The sequence below is a fragment of the Pelobates fuscus genome, chromosome 4 (assembly GCF_036172605.1).
Source record: "Pelobates fuscus isolate aPelFus1 chromosome 4, aPelFus1.pri, whole genome shotgun sequence".
Classification (NCBI taxonomy): domain Eukaryota; kingdom Metazoa; phylum Chordata; class Amphibia; order Anura; family Pelobatidae; genus Pelobates; species Pelobates fuscus.
Window position 1 is genome coordinate 96,966,103 of NC_086320.1, and position 17,414 is coordinate 96,983,516.

Genomic DNA, 17,414 nt, shown 5'->3' on the forward strand with positions numbered 1-17,414 from the left:
AAATTAGGGGCCTCGGCTTATATTCGGGTCGGCTTATATTCGAGTATATACGGTAAATAAAATATGTAATCCTTGTTCTTTTTCTATTTTAATTCCCAATCTTTAATACTAATAATGTCACCAAAATATTCAAATGACACTGCATTCTAGCCAGTGTTGATCTTGCAATAGTAAACTCAAATAAATATAAAAAAATGCCATCAGTTCAAAATGAGAGCAGAACAATAAAGTAAAATAAAAATTTAAAATATAAAATTTAATTGCATGATTTTGCTATTACATGACGAAAAGTCATGATTTTATTAAAGACACGGAGGCGAGTATTGCATAACCCTTTCTTTACTGTCCACCAATAGCAGCAAAGAATACAAATATATTGAAAAAATGAAGAACATACATTAACATAGGCCCCTCCCCGCTCAGGTCCCGGTATATTAGGCAGCACTTCCCTTCCATAACCCTCTTTCTGAAGATGCGACTTAGTAACAATGTCCGAACAAGAACGAAAACATAGTCCAGTAGTCCAAATAAGAGGTTCTCATAACAGGGAAGCACGACCAGATGAGCTGTAGGACCAGAGATTTGCAGCGGGGAAGAGTCCATTCAACTTGGAGAACAGCATGCCATCTTGTTGGATTAGGCTGTGAAAACATAAAGAGACAGGAGCCGAGAGGTTAAGATCGATAATTGTAACTATTGTCAGGTACCAACTGAGGAGAAAAAATTCCAAATAAATACAAACCCACATCTTAGTGTGATTAGTAAGCCTATCAAAACATAAACTTATCCTTGAGACATGGCCCCACTTACCGTACCCAAATCTTCCATGTGACTCGTTGCAACCTACGAAATAAAGGGGTGGGGAGACATGAATAATAAACGCGGGTGGGACAATACTCGCCTCCGTGTCTTTAATAAAATCATGACTTTTCGTCATGTAATAGCAAAATCATGCAATTTTATAACAAGACACGGAGGCTCATATTGCAAGTTTAAAGCTGATTAACTACGGCCGTAAAAGAATGTGGGGCCGGGCGAAAATAAAATTCACGGAAGGTAGATTCCCTAGACCAGTCGGCTGTCCTCATAATATCTTCCAGACGAGCCCCTGCAGTCATCATCGAGGATGCTGAGGCTCCCCGGACCGAATGGGCGCCGAAGATCGTGGTATCGATGCCTGCCTGGTCCAATAACCATCGCACCCATCGTGAGAGTGTGGTGCTAGAGACCGGACGGAAAGGTGGCCGAAAGGATAGGAACAGCTGAGGGGATGCCTGTGAACGATGACATCTGGTACGATCTTCGTATTCGCGAAGGCAAGCCACTGGACATAACGCTGGAGAGGTAGGAAAAACGGGGTAGGACACTGACTTGATAGAGGTTTTTGTCCGGCGACTAATGTTGAACGTGACCCCGTCCGGGGTGTATGACTTGGCATCGAAGTCCAGGGCTCTAACGTCCGAAACTCTCTTGCAGGATACGAGACAGAGCAGGCCGACCAATTTGGCAGAAAGGTGCTTCAGGGAGAGCGCTGAGTTAGCGGGCCACGACGAGATAAAGGATAGGACAATGGACACATCCCATGACGTGGAGTAGCGAGGTCTGGGTGGTCTGGAGAAGCGTGAGCCCCGAAGGAGCCGGCACACCAAGTGATGTTGACCCGCCGGGCATCCATCGAAACCTTGATGAATTGCCGAGATGGCTGACCTGTAAAGGTTGATAGTCCTGTAAGCCTTCCCCGCCTCGAAGAGGGACGTCAAAAATTGCAGAACCATGGTTACAGGGGCCGAAACGGGATCCACGTCCCTAGCCATGCACCAGCCAGTCCAAGCTCGCCAAGCTGACCCATAGGCTCGTCTAGTTCCTGGGGCCCATGCTTCCGCCAACAGGCGTCTAGTTGTGTCCGAAACTCCTTGGATTTCCCAGGGTCCCCGGAGATCCGCCATGCCAGGAGTGGGAGGGAGCCGTCCAAGCGGAGCGGGTGACACCGTCCCGTCGGGTCTAGCAGCAGATTGTGGTGTGGCGGTAGCAACCGTGGGTAGTCCAACGTCATTTCGAGAATCTGGGGGAACCAAGATTGGGTGTCCCAGAATGGGGTCACCATGACTAGTTCTGCCCGGTGTCTGCGGGTCTGAAGGAGGGAGCGTGTAATCATGGAAAACGGTGGAAAGGCATATAGGAGGTCCCTGCTCCAGTCTTGCAGGAAGGCGTCTACTGCCTCCGCCATCGGGTCTGGCCTCCAGCTGAAGAATCGAGATAGCTGGGTGTTGAGTCGGGAAGCGAAGAGGTCGATAGAAAAGGGACCCCAGAGAGATGATAAACTGGAGAACACCTCCGTGTCCAACTTCCAGTCGCTGGAGTCTGAGAGATAATGTGACCCCCAGTCTGCTTGGACGTTGTGCAGACCAGGTAGATACTCCGCGTGAACCATCAGGTTCCGTTCCAGGCAGAATTCCCAAAAGTCCTTCGCCAGGGTGGCCAACACTGCTGATTGTGTACCCCCCAGATGGTTGACATATCTCACCGCCGAGACGTTGTCCATTCGTAGACGGATGCAGGTTAGGGCTCTGTCCCTCGTGAAGCTGCGGATGGCGAAGGAGCCTGCCAGAAGTTCCAGTGCGTTGATGTGCAGCCGTGACTCGGCTGCCGACCAACGACCCCCTGTAGATATCCCGTCGCAATGGGCCCCCCATCCGTGGAGGCTTGCATCGGAATCGATAGTGAATTCCGGTTGCGGGCCGAAGATCGCCTTGCCGTTCCATGCAGAGAGGTTGAGAATCCACCAACGCAATTCGTCTTTCGTTTCGGTGTCCAGGGACACTGGGTCTGCGGAAGACGCACCGGTTCTCAGATGTGCGATCTTCAGGCGCTGCAGTGCCCGGTAGTGGAGTGGGCCCGGGAACACTGCCTGTATAGATGAGGCCAGTAGGCCAATGAGCCGTGCCAGCTGTCGCAGGGAGAGTTGGGGCCGAACTAGAGCTCTGCGTAACTCCTTGCGTATGGTGAGAATCTTGGACCTTGGCAGGCTCAGAGTCGCCTCCTTTGAGTCCACGAGGAATCCTAGGAATTCCATTTGCGTGGCGGGGGTTAGGCATGACTTTTCCCAATTGATAACGAAGCCCAAGCGGGAGAGGAGGTCTATGGCCAGCCGTAGGTGGGCAAGGAGAGTGGAGCGATCTTGGGCCATAAGGAGTATGTCGTCTAGGTATACGATTAGACGAACTCCCCGGCTGCGTAGCCATGCCATGACAGGACGTAGTAGCTTTGTGAAGCACCACGGTGCCGAGGAGAGGCCGAAGGGTAGGCATGTAAACCGCCAAGTCTCTCGTTGCCATAGGAAGCGTAGGAGGTCTCGGGAGTCCGGGGCAATAGGCACCGTCAAGTATGCATCCTTGAGGTCTAGTTTTGCTAGCCAGTCTCCGTGAAGGAGAAGGTCCCGTAATAGGTGAATACCTTCCATCTTGAAATGGCGGTATCGGACTATGGCATTGAGGGGGCGTAGATTTATGACAGGCCTCAATTGTCCGCCTTTCTTTTCCACAAGGAAAATATTGCTTATGACCCCTGTGGGTTCGGGAGGAGCTTTTTCTATAGCCCTTTTGGTAAAAAGGGTGGAAAGCTCCAAGTCGATCCGTCTGCGATCCTGGAGTGAAAAGCAGATCGGTCGAGGAGGGGGAATGTGTACGATGTTGTCTATCAGTTCTATGTGAAACCCTCGAATGGTAGTCAGTACCCAGGGGTCTGAGGTAATTTGTGACCAAGCTGGCAAAAAATTTCGGAGTCTGCCCCCTACACAAACATGAGAAAAAACATGAGGCTTGAGGTAACTCACCGTAGGGTCGTCTCGAACCAGGTTGTCCTCGGAAGCCTCTAGATCGCCACGGACGTCCACGAGATGGGAAGAAGGAGGGACGGGTGTTAGCCTCCTGGTAGTGGGAGCGTTGGTGAAAAGAGCCTCGTCCCGTGCCACGGGATTGGACATAGTTCCGGCCGGACAGACGGCTCCTGGATCTGCCGGCTCTGGTAGAGACCCGTCCCTGGAAAACTCGCCTCATAGAGGATTGAGCCTTATCCAGGGCAGTAAATGCCCCAACAAAACGCCCCAAGTCTTTTATAAAGGAATCGCCGAAGAGGAGGCCTTGGGCGTCCTTACCGGCTTCTGTTAGGGCGAGGTTCGCCAATTTGGGCTCTATCTTAAATAAGATAGCCTTACGTCTCTCAATAGATAAAGAGGTGTTAACATTCCCTGCAATACAGATTGCTCTCTGGACCCAACCGCGTAGGTCTTCGGGGTCAACCATGCGGTTTTCCGCTCTGGCGTCTTCCGCCAAATCAAAAAGTTTAGCCAAAGGGCCAAATATGTCCAAGTGCTTATCCTGGCAGGATTTCAAGGCGGATTCAAGCCCTTTACGGGGGTTCCAGCCTAGCTTGGTAAGGAATTGGGTCATCTTGGGGTCTACCTCTGGAGTGTCGCAAACTTTGTTAGGCACAACAGGCCTTGGACACTCTGCCCTCATTTTGTTGCGTGCCGCTTTACTAAGTGGGTGTCGCACCCACTTCTCTAAATATGTGGCAACGTGGTCAGCCGGGAGCCACTCTGCCGATCTCGGATGGTGTAAATCATCCGGGTCGAAGAGTGGAACGCCCGACGGGTCCACAAGGGCGGACTTCGCGGTCGCGGAGTGCCTAGTCCCTGGTTCGCCTCCGGACATCTCTGCCTGGGCAGAGGGAAGGAGGTCAAAACCTGAATGAGCGGTATCCGCTTCGGAGTCGCTATCAGACTCAATCTTAGCCTCCTCACTTGACCCGATTTCTGAGTCGGAGTCGCTCTCTACCTGTGCTCTGGCACATTTCCATAGCCGCGCCCGTTCTGCCTGGCGCGGAAAGGCTCTCTTGCGTGGTTGTGACACGCTTTCAGGGGCGACCGAAGGTACGCCAGTCATGGTGTTTCTGGAGGCAGAGGGACCTTTAGATTTGTGGGTAGCTTTCCTGGGTAAATCTCCCGGTGGGTCCACAGGAGGACGCGGTTGAGGCGTCGTGGAGCCCGAGTAGCGCTCGTCCAAAGGACGTGGCTGGAGGGCCTGGGAAATGGTGTGGGAGAGAGTAGAGGACATGGACCCCATGGCTGCCATAATGGCGTCTGTCACTGAGCGCTGTAGCGCTAAGAACTGAGTCCCATCTGAGTGGGCAGTTCTATCGGAGTGAGTAGGTGAATTACCTGAGGTGACAGGGCCTTCTCCCCTGTCGAGTGGAGTATCAGACTCCCCAGAGGGAGGTGAACCAGAGTTTAGTCTGGGTTTAGGCATTTTAAATAGAGTGAATCAATAAATCTAAAGAAAAACTGACAAGGAACAGTTTGTTGGGTTAGTCACCCAAAGTACGAACGAGCAAAACAAAAAGCGATCTCACCAGGGCCCAGACCAGTGCACACTCTGACAGGGAATAGGGAAGGAGACAGGAGGTTAGAAAATGGCCGCCGAGAATCTCGCGAGATTCGCGGTAAAATGAAGTAAGGTGAATAAAAGAAAAAAACAAACATTCGGTTAAAAGAGGTGAATAAGTGAATACAATGGAGAGTATAGGACAAAATGCAAAACTGCCGAATGGGCCGTTTGCAAGGAATAGGCGAACGCGGCAAAACAGTCGAATGGCCTAAACTGCCGAACGGTGATAGCGATGAGAGTGCACTATGAAAGACAGTTTAGAGGAAAAATGTGCGCAAGATGGCGCCGATGCGGGAAAGCAATGAAGGAAGCGAAGAAACGGGGAGTAAGAGAAGACAGAGAGGTCTGGACCCTGGGTACAAAACACAACTACCAAGTGTAGTAGAGGTGAAATACCATAAAATACCATAAAAGTAAGAATCAATAAGGGTAATCAGGATAGAAAAAATGATAATACAAAATATTAATAAAATATATAAAATACCAATAAGATAATAATAACCATAACGAAAAGTTAACGGTTATAAAGAAAAAACAACTAATACTGATAATATAAATATATCAATAAATGTAAAATAGTATTGAAAGAAGTGACATGTACTTATCTTTGATCGGAGCAGCAAAGAAAGAGGGTTATGGAAGGGAAGTGCTGCCTAATATACCGGGACCTGAGCGGGGAGGGGCCTATGTTAATGTATGTTCTTCAATTTTTCAATATATTTGTATTCTTTGCTGCTATTGGTGGACAGTAAAGAAAGGGTTATGCAATATGAGCCTCCGTGTCTTGTTATAAAATTAAAAATAAACGTTAAGACCAAGTGTCCAAAGATATCCACAAAATAGTACATATATGTAATTGTCACATCCTAAAATATAATTGAATACATAATTATTAAATAAATAGAGGTATGTATACTATTCATATTGCTCCCAATAAAGGAAACTCTCCTGAAAATAATATGGAAAAGCCTACTAAAATTATTACACAAAATATGTGTAATGTGACGGCAGATAAGAGCCATGCAGCCCATCTAGTCTGCCCAATTTTCTAAATATTTTCATTATTTAGAAAAACTCCCTCACTATGTTAACCTCTACCATTTCAGCTAGAAGGCTATTCAATGCATCGATTGCCCTCTCTGTAAAGTAATACGTCCTGATATTTTTAAACCTTTGCCCCTCTAATTTAAAACTGTCCTCTTGTTGTGGTAGTTTTTCTTCTTACATATACTCTCCTCTTTACTGTGTTGTTTTCCTTTATATATTTATATGTTTCTATTATATCCCCCCTGTCTAGTCTTTCCTCCAAGCTATCTATTTATGTAAACATAGACATACATATACATAAATATGTATAACTTGGAGGAAAGACTAGACGGGGGCGGGGGGGAGGCATGTTTGAGATGTGTGTGTGTGTGTATATATATATATATATATATATATATATACAGATTGATGGGAGTTGCACTCCAGCCTTCCTCAAGTGTCTGCCCGGTGCTCGGCTGCACAAATGTATAACGTGTAGAGAAAAGCCAGCACTCAAGGACTTAGAATCAAAAAAGAAAAAAACCTTTATTCCAGTTTTTCTGAGGGTCGACGTTTCAGTCCACCACTGTGGACTTTCATCAGGACATAAAACAATGTCCTGATGAAAGTCCACAGTGGTGGACTGAAACGTCGACCCTCAGAAAAACTGGAATAAAGGTTTTTTTCTTTTTTGATTCTAAGTCCTTGAGTGCTGGCTTTTCTCTACACGTTATATATATATATATATATATATATATATATATATATACATATATATAATATCTCAATACAATGTTAAACAAAAGTCTGCAGACCAGTCAAGCCATAAGACTTGCTTTTCCAACAGAAATCACGAATTTGCATGATGTTACTACCGCAAAGGATTCTTGGTGGGTATATGCAAATTAGTTTAACAAAGAATCACATTTTGCCTCATTCCATTTTAAACATAGATTCCTTTGAGTCTGTGTTTGCTGTATACAACAGCTTTGAAACACAACTTAGGAAAGGATGCAAAGCCAGTGAACCGGTCATGAAAAAAGTCCGGTTTTATTGAAACGTTGAAACTGACATTATTGATTTATGAACTTTTGCTGAATAAAAGCATCTTATCATCATTACGACTCCTGTGAGTGCTCTCCACCGAGGTATATTTTTTATATATATATATAAAATCTTACATATCTGAAATTATCTGAAATTATAAAAATTATTCAACTTATACATCTCTAAGCAAATAACCTAGAGAATTACAAAATTCAAAATCGGCATTCATTTCACTGTCACAAATTGATAAATCCAGCGCATCTCAACCCTAGCTAGAGCTCTAATAAAGTCCCACCAATCCACCCCCTTATTTATAATGTAATTATAACAACTCAGAATTGGTATAGCAAACAATAGCTAATATTGCATAAACATTAGACATAACCATTTTGTCCTGTTAGGGAAAATCCCCGTAAAGCCATTCCGTCCACTAGTAAAAATTCTGGCTCTTCTTGAATAAGCCTATTGCTTTTTTTTTAGATAGCTGGTCAGCAAGACTCCCAGTCAACTTGATGTGCATTTATTGAAGGCTGGCTGCCTCCATTGTATTCGTACCAACAGTTTCAAATTTGGTGGGACAGTCTTAATCTGGGGTTCCTGTCCCACCGTCCTGGATTTGTTCACTAAGTGCAGAGTATGTGCATCATCAGAAACTGTCACACTATGCAAAGTGCAGGTAGCACCCGGTCATTTTGAGAGCGAATCAAGAGCTAGGGCTATTTACAGCAGAGCCTGTCATTTTTGCATGCTTGTCATTGTGTGATTGACGGACATCTTCCAGTGCTGCTCCCCACCTTCATACCTTCTAATTTTGTAAGGTGTGTACTCTTCAATCTATTTTTCTCTATACTACTAGAGAATGTAAACTAATAAAGTAGAGTATAAATGCATATTAATTATTTATAAATAAATTGACATAAGGGAACAAAATAGTCTATTTTTTTTCCCATGTTAAATAAATTATTTTAACAAAATCTGTGTGTGTGTATGTGTGTATATATATATATATAGTATTTTTATGAAATGAAAAAAATCAGAGAGAGAACTTTTTCTTTGTGTTGTAATGCAAAAACGTGTTTAAATTAGACCATCACTTAAATGAGCATATGTTTCTGCTTTATTTCCCTGTAGCTTACCCAAATCCAGAGAACAGGACAAAATACCTGGGATATTAAAAACATATTAGCTGTTTCATTCGCTCCTCTTATGCAGCCAAATAAGAATGACAACCATAAATCAGATGCTGTGAGATTACGTAAGTATTAATCAGGACTTCGGCTTGGCTTTATTTCCCCATACATTTTATATATATAATATATATGTAAAACAAAAATAGTAATGCACTCCACCTTCCTTGATGTACTTGCCCGGTGCTTATCAGCAAACAGATACAGCCAAAAGTTCAAGATAGCACTCCAGGGACTTCCAAGTTGAATGAATAAAACTTAGCTTTTATTAGCTCAAAATAAAAATCAACGTTTCAGTCTGTATAACAGACTTTCATCAGGATTGTGATGAAGACTGTGATGTGATACAGACTGAAACGTTGATTTTTTTTGAGCTAATAAAAGCTAAGTTTTTTTTTTTTTTATTCATTCAACTTGGAAGTCCCTGTAGTGCTATCTTGGAGGTATATATATATATATATAATTAATTTGATACCCAAGATATATATATTTTTTTAATCTATAAGAAAAGGTGTGTTCTTATAAATTTGAAAAACAATCTTAATTATGTTACATCATGTTGTACTATGTATTAACACCTGTTCATGTGACTTTTTCCATGTATTCAGTTCAAGGAAAATGTTGTGACGTGGGGAGCGGCTGAGCCTATCACGGCCTGTATTTAGGCCTACGCTAACAAGCTACATGTTTAGCAACTCAGGCCTTGATTTAATAAGCTTTCCAAATTATTCAAAGCTTTTAGAAAATCAAATCATTTATCTACAGAAATCACTATTAAAGTATGGGGATTTTTTTTAGATAAATTATTTGAAAAGTTTTTCTAACTGTATTGAATAATTTGCTAAGTTTTTTTTTTTTTTTTTAAATCAAGGCCTCAGTTACTTATTTTAGTGACACAGCAGATGCTCATTTCTTTTTTTGCCAGAACATGTCTCTCTTTAATAATTACCTTCCCACCTGTGGTCAGTTCAATGTAGCATAAAACAGAGGTTTAAACCTAGTATTTAATTTATATAGGATTACAAGCAGTACGAGGTGAACGGAGCAGTTTTCCAGTCTCCCTCTATCATCAATTACTGATGAAACCAGTGATTTAAAGTATTGCCTATGCATTGTCCTTTGTCGCACCTCTTGGATGCATGCACACCAAGCACCATAACTTGCCAGTCCGCTTCTTCTGATAAATAGGCATTGAATGTACGCAAGGTGTGCCTTCATGAGTGGCAAGATGAGCTGAGTGACGGCTGATCTCTCCATTAAAACCTGCACATCTTCCAGTTCTGTAGGCTCCCTCAGCCAGAGCAGCCAGCATATTCAACTGGACCCAACTTATTGGTGCCTGGTCTCTCTGAATAATGGAAAGATGATATCTGGCAATGAGGCAGTTATTTGGCTGATAGTTTCTCTGAGGGATACAAGGTTAATATCTGACAGTAAACAGGTAATTTGTTTCTGTTCATTCTGAGGGATGAAGTGTAGGTAACAGACATTAAGAAAGTTAATTAGTCCCTGTTCTTTCTGGCTAATGAAGTGTAGACATCGGTCAGTCAGGAGGTTAATTTGCTTCTGTTCTCTCTGAGAGATAACATGTAGCTATCTAGCAGTGAGGGGGTTCATTGATGCACACATGTCCAAGTGATGTGAGTGTGTGTGTGTGTGTGGTCAGGGTCTACTAAGGAGGCGTCTACAGTCATCCTGACTCATAGAAATGACATGGGGGGACTTGCTTCTCAATGGTGGTGTCACACAGAATTGTATCACACCTAAAGACCAAGGATAACGTCTAACCGGTCCTTAGAATGGTTGGACTTAACGTGCTCGAGAATAGTCAAAATATTATGACGTGATGTCACACGGATGTTGGCGCCATCTTTAATGTGGGCAAAGGTAAGTTTATTAAAAAATCCTGGGCTGCAGCGGCCGGCGTTCCTAAGAACGTCACACCCTCTGGGGACCGTAACGTAGGGAGACCGGGCAGCTGCCCGCCGCGACCAAGGTAAGTTTGAAACCTTTCTGTCGGCATGGCTGTCTACTTTATGTGCAGCCACACCGACAGAAAAGCCAAGAGCTGTGACACGTGGATCTGCTTGTACCTATATTCTTAAATCTTAAATTGAGGAGCGGTAGGAGTGAGAGAGTGTGGGCGCCCTGAGGGTGGACAGGATAGGATGACGGTGCATAAATTATTTCCATTCAGTTGCACATGAGCCACATCGACACAGCCCTACAGGTGTCTCCTTGCAGGTGCGCTTACAGTTCTTTTGGCAAAGGAAGAAGCTGATCTTTGAGGTTGGAGTAACCCATCAAATTAACACTTTAGCATTATGAATACTAACCTGTATTCCTAGTGCTATGGTATTCTCCTTAGCATTTAGGTTCAGAACCTCTCCCCCTAAATCAAATATTGAAAATGGGGAGGAAAAAAAGGTACGACTTATTTTTTTTGAAGCGACAACAACCAGTCTCTGCAGCTGCCCGATCTGCCTCCTATGACTTCACACCAACTCTTTGTCTTCTTATTAAGACATCCACTAGAGGTTTGTTCAGCACTGCAATGGTAACATTGCCATATCTACTAAGCAATGTTTTAAAATGCGGGGATAAAATGAAGGCACTGCAGCCAGAAAACTTAATTGAGATAAAGTGTTCTGAATAACTTGAATGACCAAATATTGCCATTTATATAGCGCCAACAGATTCCGTAGCGCTTTACACTAATATGAGAGGGGGGATTTAACTGTAAATAGGACAATTACAAGAAAAGTTACAGGAACGATAGGTTGAAGAGGACCCTGCTCTAGATGATATATCAATATTTTTGTATGCATGACTTTATATGCTTTTCCTCTATCATATGTCTTCTAAATAATGGGGGAAATCCTGCTGTTTCAAGTCAATAATAACTACCAGTAGTTGCAAATGTAGTGATATTGAAATGTGTTATAATAGATTAGACTCCCAAAACATAAACAACAGTAGTACCTAAGTTGTTATTGATGTGACTGGTCATAATGTAGTGTGTTCATTAATTCAAGTGACCAGGTTTACAAAATATTCACTTTGCTTTTTAAAAATGCTTCTACATCATACTCTGTACATGTTCTATATCTGCATGTGTCTTATCCATTCTGACTTCTGCAGCTATATTTCAGATTGATTTTATTATTAATCTTTACTCTGTGAAATTTTTATCATACTGAAAATGTTTGCAACAAAATAGAATGCCAAATACATGTGTTACCTGCCCGTTTTATTTTATGAGGACTATTAAAAGAGAAAAAATTGCCAAAAGGTTAATTCATATCATTTTTTTAAATTTATTCAGCTGCTTGCACTGTTCGGAGTCTTCAAGACTTAGCTCGAATTTATATTCGACGTACACTTAGAAATTGTATCAATGAAGAAATGCAGGCTAAAGGTATTCCTCCGAAAGCACCTCCAAAGCGTAAGCGAAGACGTTGCCGAAGACGTCGCATAAATACATATATGTTTGTAGGAAATCAACTTATTCCTCAAACTTTAGACAGTGATGATGATGAAAAGATTGATGAGGACAGCAAAGAGGAAGAAAAGGACCATAATGAAGCTTTGAAAGTTGAGGAACCTCTGCAAAACCATCTTCGAGAAAAGATTCTGAGCTTACCACTCCCAGAATCTTTAAAGGCTTACTTGACCTATTACAGAGAAAAATGACACACTTGAATCCACAACCTTCATGCCTGCTGATATTTCATTTACTTCTTGAAAATGTAGCATTTGTTAATGAATTGGGCAGAGATACAGTGGACACCTTTAACTGTCTTAACACCATTCATCAATTTTAGTTTGTTTTTTAAAATCTATATTTTCTCTACATTTTGAGATACAATGTACAAAGTTTTTAGCTATAACAGGATATCACACAATTTAAAGTGGTACAACTTGCAGTTTAGAAAGGCATTCTTTTGAATATCAGACACATTTCCAGCCAGAGTAAATATTCATAGCACTTTTGGGACAGACCCCTGTACTTTAAATGTCTGTAGTCCGTCAGTGTCAATAATTTAAAAATGCGTAATTCATAGCATTGCATTTGCTAATCGTTTCATTGTGTTGGTCACGTGTTACATATACCATTTAAAAATGAATAAGAAGTGCACTAGATGTAAATTTAAAATGAGATGTAAGCAAAAGTTTCCTACCTTTATGTCATTTCAAAGACTATTGAAAGCTTCCAAATGTGGAAATCATGTGTTTTAAAAAAAAAATATAAGAAAAAATGCTTGTTACAATCTTCATCCAAATAATTAAACTCCAATGTTTGTTCTATATACCTAATGTGATTCTATCTGCTTTTTAAAGATGTTTAAATCTATGTTAAATATCTATAAAGAATTGTTTTATAGTAGTAAAGTATATTAACAAAATAATTGTAATTGCTAACAAAAGAAAACTTGTGAAAACAAAATATAAATGTCTCCATGGTAATGGTAAGGTCTTGTCAAGAAGTTTAGTGATTGGGCTGTTTTTTTTTTTTCCTCTATAATATGGTTTTGGTAAAATAATAGTTGCCAAGATGGCAATTTAATTCATACTTTTAGAGAACAGTAATGCGTAAGAAATATGAGTTTATCTGTTAATAAACAGTTTAATCATCATTGTTCACTTAACGTTCCATTTGCTAATTAAATATTTTATGCTGTTGTATGTTCTCTTATTTGGGCCAAGTTACTTAAAATAGATTTAAATAAGGATTTATTGCATACAAGAGACATTCAAAAATTAAAAGAACATACGGCATGATGTGACACATTTGTAGCTTATACCCATATTTGCTAAGAGTGTAGCAAATATTCATTCAATTGAAACAGTTACATTCAGTTATGCTTTGCAAATTAGTTTCTTCTAGTTATTTTTTTTCTGTGTGGAGTGTTGCTTAGCATTTGCAGGAATGTGACATTCTTGTCTCTTTAATGGCAATGTGGGTTTTTTAATGCATTTAATTAGGTACAGGGAAATCTACAACGTTGAAACCTAATTTGCTGGGCACAAATGTAAAACATTCCTTCTAATGAAATATTACTAGTTACAAACACTCTTAATAGATGTCATAATGTAATGCACAAATGCAATAGAAATGTAAAAGTTATATTTTTGACAGTTTATCCAGGAGCAAATAGCTTTACTTCAGTGAAGACATACATTTGAAACAATATTGAGTTTATTGGATAATCCATGATCTTGTTTGGTATATAAATATCTATGGTATCCTTTAATGTTTTTGTAGTATATATTTGATTCACATACCAGTAGACAGTGGTTAGAATGAATGTTTTGCAATATATTAAAGTAGTCTTGCATTTAACGTTTGCTTTAGTTAATTGCAATATTTTTTTGTAGAAGAAAAAAAGGTTATAACTTTTTTTTTTTTTCTCTCCAAGATGCAGGCCAGATGTCACTGTCACTATTGTAGGTATTTTATTTTTTGGCATTATTTGTTTAAAGAGAGGCTTTGCGGTTATCTATAATATTTTAGTACTTGGAAATGAGTGGTTTGTATTCAGAGTAATTAAATCATGTATACTTACTTCAAAGTATGTTTTTTGGGGGGCCTGAAGAGAAGCTGAGATATGAATATAGAGTATTCTTTGCAAAATGATTACTAGCTATTTTCATGTTTTGTTTAGATCTGTCATGAAGAAATGTTTGTCTCATTCTTTTCACCATCCTTTTGTCTACATAGTTTTAAAATGAAAATAAAAATGGCTCTAAAAAAAAATAAAAAAAAATTGCATATGCTGTTGATTGGGACATTCTTGCAATAAAAATAAATTACAAAAACAAACATGTATATCCTTTTCTTTAAAATTATTTTGCTTTATTTTAACTGTCTGTATCACTGTTGCTTATTTTTCAGTTTCAGATTTTTCTTTTTGTTCATTGTTATGTATATTCTGCCCACAAACATGTTCTTAAACTGTAAATACAGTTGATGAGTTATTAACACTGATTTGTTTTTCATACCCTCATTCTTAGTCTAAAAGGAAATTGGACGAAGTACAGTGAATTGACAGCAGAAGACATTTTGGGGTGCAAAGAGACATGATGATATCCGAGCATATTCTAGGTGCATTGGGTCTCATGGTAAAAGTGTGAAAGGCATGCCTTTCATATTTTCCAAGATAAAACTGCTTCAATAATATGGGGGGGGGGGAGAATAAAATTAAGATAGTGGGGACTAAAAAAAACTACCAGCTATCATGGGGTATTCTTTGCTTTATTCACTTCTACTTTCAGTGAACCACAGTGGTTAATGTCACATTTGAGTGCACAGTTAGAACAGGAACATGATATTCATCCAGACCCTAAGTGACCGCCTAAAGTAAGTGGTTTACTGTGCCATTAGAACTCCTCTAATAAAGAAATTGTATACAATTTATGTTAATGTACATCATATTAGACTTCCATAATGGGTTGTCAATTCAAAGATTTTACTATTAACATGACGTTAAGTCATGATTTTATTAAAGACACAGAGGCGAGTGTTATGCTTCTCTTTCTTTAATTTCCCTCAGCAGTGAAGAGAGATATATGCAAAGAAGAGAGAAAAAACAACATAACATTAGCATATTCATAGTACTACCAATGGTATCCATCCCCCTTAGTATATAAGGTGTAGCACTCCATTGCTCTTCCTCTTTCCGTAGCGATCCGAAGACCAGCTAATAACCAAAATGATAAACTTGAACCGTAACTGGAAACCTCGGATAGTATCCATACATCCATTCTTTATGGGCAAACTGTGAAACTGTCTTCCAACACTTCAACACTTCAACAGGAGTATTCGGGCTAAAAGAGAGGAGAAATATGGTAATATCGTGGTTGTCACCTGGTTGTAATATATACTTCAACGTAGGTAATTGTCTGAATATATTCTCAGAAGTCATGACATCATCATACATGATATACAAAAATACAAACTACATCCAACATGGTAAACCAACCTATGGTCACTTACCCGGTTGAATCAAGGATCCAATATGAGAAAACTGAACATGTCGGCACCTCTAGTCCATAACTGTCTGAAATGTGAATCCCAAGAGTTCCACCCTGGGAGGGAATCATACTCGCCTCCGTGTCTTTAATAAAATCATGACTTTACGTCATGTTAATAGTAAAATCTTGGAATTTTATTAAAGACACGGAGGCTCCTATTATGCTCTTTTAAAGCTGAGCTATAACCCTATCTGAGAAATGTTGTATAGGTTTAAAATAAAAATTCCTTGGATAGAAAACCTGTTCAGTTGACGATTTTATTCTCCGCCCTCACGTCGGATACCCGCTTACAGGATAGTAAACAGAATAGCATAAGTAGTTTAGCTGATAATTGTTTTAATGACAATTCTGTGTTAGAGGGCAATTCGTCTAGGAGCTTGAACACTATGTTGACATCCCAAAAGGATCCATATGTAGGTTTAGGGGGACGTGAGAAGCGTACACCCTTGAGCAGGCGACAGACCAATGGATTCTGTCCGAGTGGTAGGCCGTCTACGAAATCATGACCTGCTGAGATGGCTGATCGATACATGTTGACAATACGGAAGGCCTTGCCTGATTCGAATAGGTGTGTCAGGAAATCCAGCACCGTTTTCACAGAGGTTGATACGGGATCCACCGATCTCTCCAGGCACCAATTGGACCATGTCCTCTATGCCGCAGCATATGCGTGTCGAGTTCCCGGTGCCCACGCGTTTGCCAGGAGTTGGGTAGTTGTTCTCGAAACCTCTGTGATTTCCCAAGGTCCCCGGAAAGGAGCCACGCCATGAGCCGAAGGAGTCCTTGTTCTATCAGGTTGTGGTTCTCCCCATCCGGATTGGTTAGCAGTGATGGTTGGTCCGGTAACAACCGTGGGCAATCGATCGCCATTTCCAGCAGGTGGGGAAACCAAGGTTGAGATCTCCAGCATGGTGTTATCAGGACCAACGTGCTCTTGTAGCGTCGGACGTACGCCAGAATTCGGGCAATCAGGTTGAACAGAGGGAAGGCATATGCTCGTCCCTTGGTCCAGTCCTGGAGAAAAGCATCCGTAGCAATGGCTTCCGGATCTGGTCGCCAACTGTAAAACTGAGGAAGTTGAGTGTTCAGTCTGGATGCAAAAAGATCCACACTCAAAGGACCCCATAACTGATCAATCTTGTAGAATACCGTCGGTTGAAGCCTCCAATCCCCCAGGTCTCTCAGGTATCGGGAGTTCCAGTCCGCGGTGTAATTGTCCAGTCTCGGTATGTGTTCCGCGGTTATCGACACATTGTTCTGTAAGAAAAAATGCCAGAAGTCTCAAGCCAAAATTGCTAAGATGCTTGACTTGGTACCTCCCAGATGGTTTATGTACCTGACTGCCGAGACATTGTCTAACTTGAGAAGGATCGAGCATGAAATGCCCCTGGGCGCGAAGCTGCGGATGGCAAACGAGGCTGCCAGCAGTTCCAGGGAAGTTATGTGTAGATTCGTCTATAGACCATCTGCCTCCTGTGGATATAGAGCCGCAACGCGCGCCCCAGCCATGTAAGCTTGCGTCCGACTCTATCACTAGATCCGGGGTGGAACCGAAGATTGCTCATCCGTTCCACGCTTCCATGTGTGTTAACCACCAGTTCAGTTCTTCCCTGGACTCCCCGTCCAAGGTAACGGTGGTCTCGTACGACTGACCATTCCTCAGGCTGGCTGCTTT

General features: G+C 41.5%; 1 protein-coding gene across 1 annotated transcript in view; it reads left to right on the forward strand.

The window, feature by feature from the left end:
- PCMTD1 (protein-L-isoaspartate (D-aspartate) O-methyltransferase domain containing 1) overlaps window positions 1-14,317 on the forward strand; it is a 54,660-nt gene extending 40,343 nt beyond the window's left edge. Inside the window, exons 5-6 of the mRNA XM_063451398.1 lie at window positions 8,649-8,772; window positions 12,030-14,317. Coding sequence (XP_063307468.1) covers window positions 8,649-8,772; window positions 12,030-12,397 — 492 coding nt within the window. The 3' untranslated portion in view covers window positions 12,398-14,317. The remainder of the gene's footprint in view (window positions 1-8,648; window positions 8,773-12,029) is intronic.
- Window positions 14,318-17,414: the final 3,097 nt, after the last annotated feature.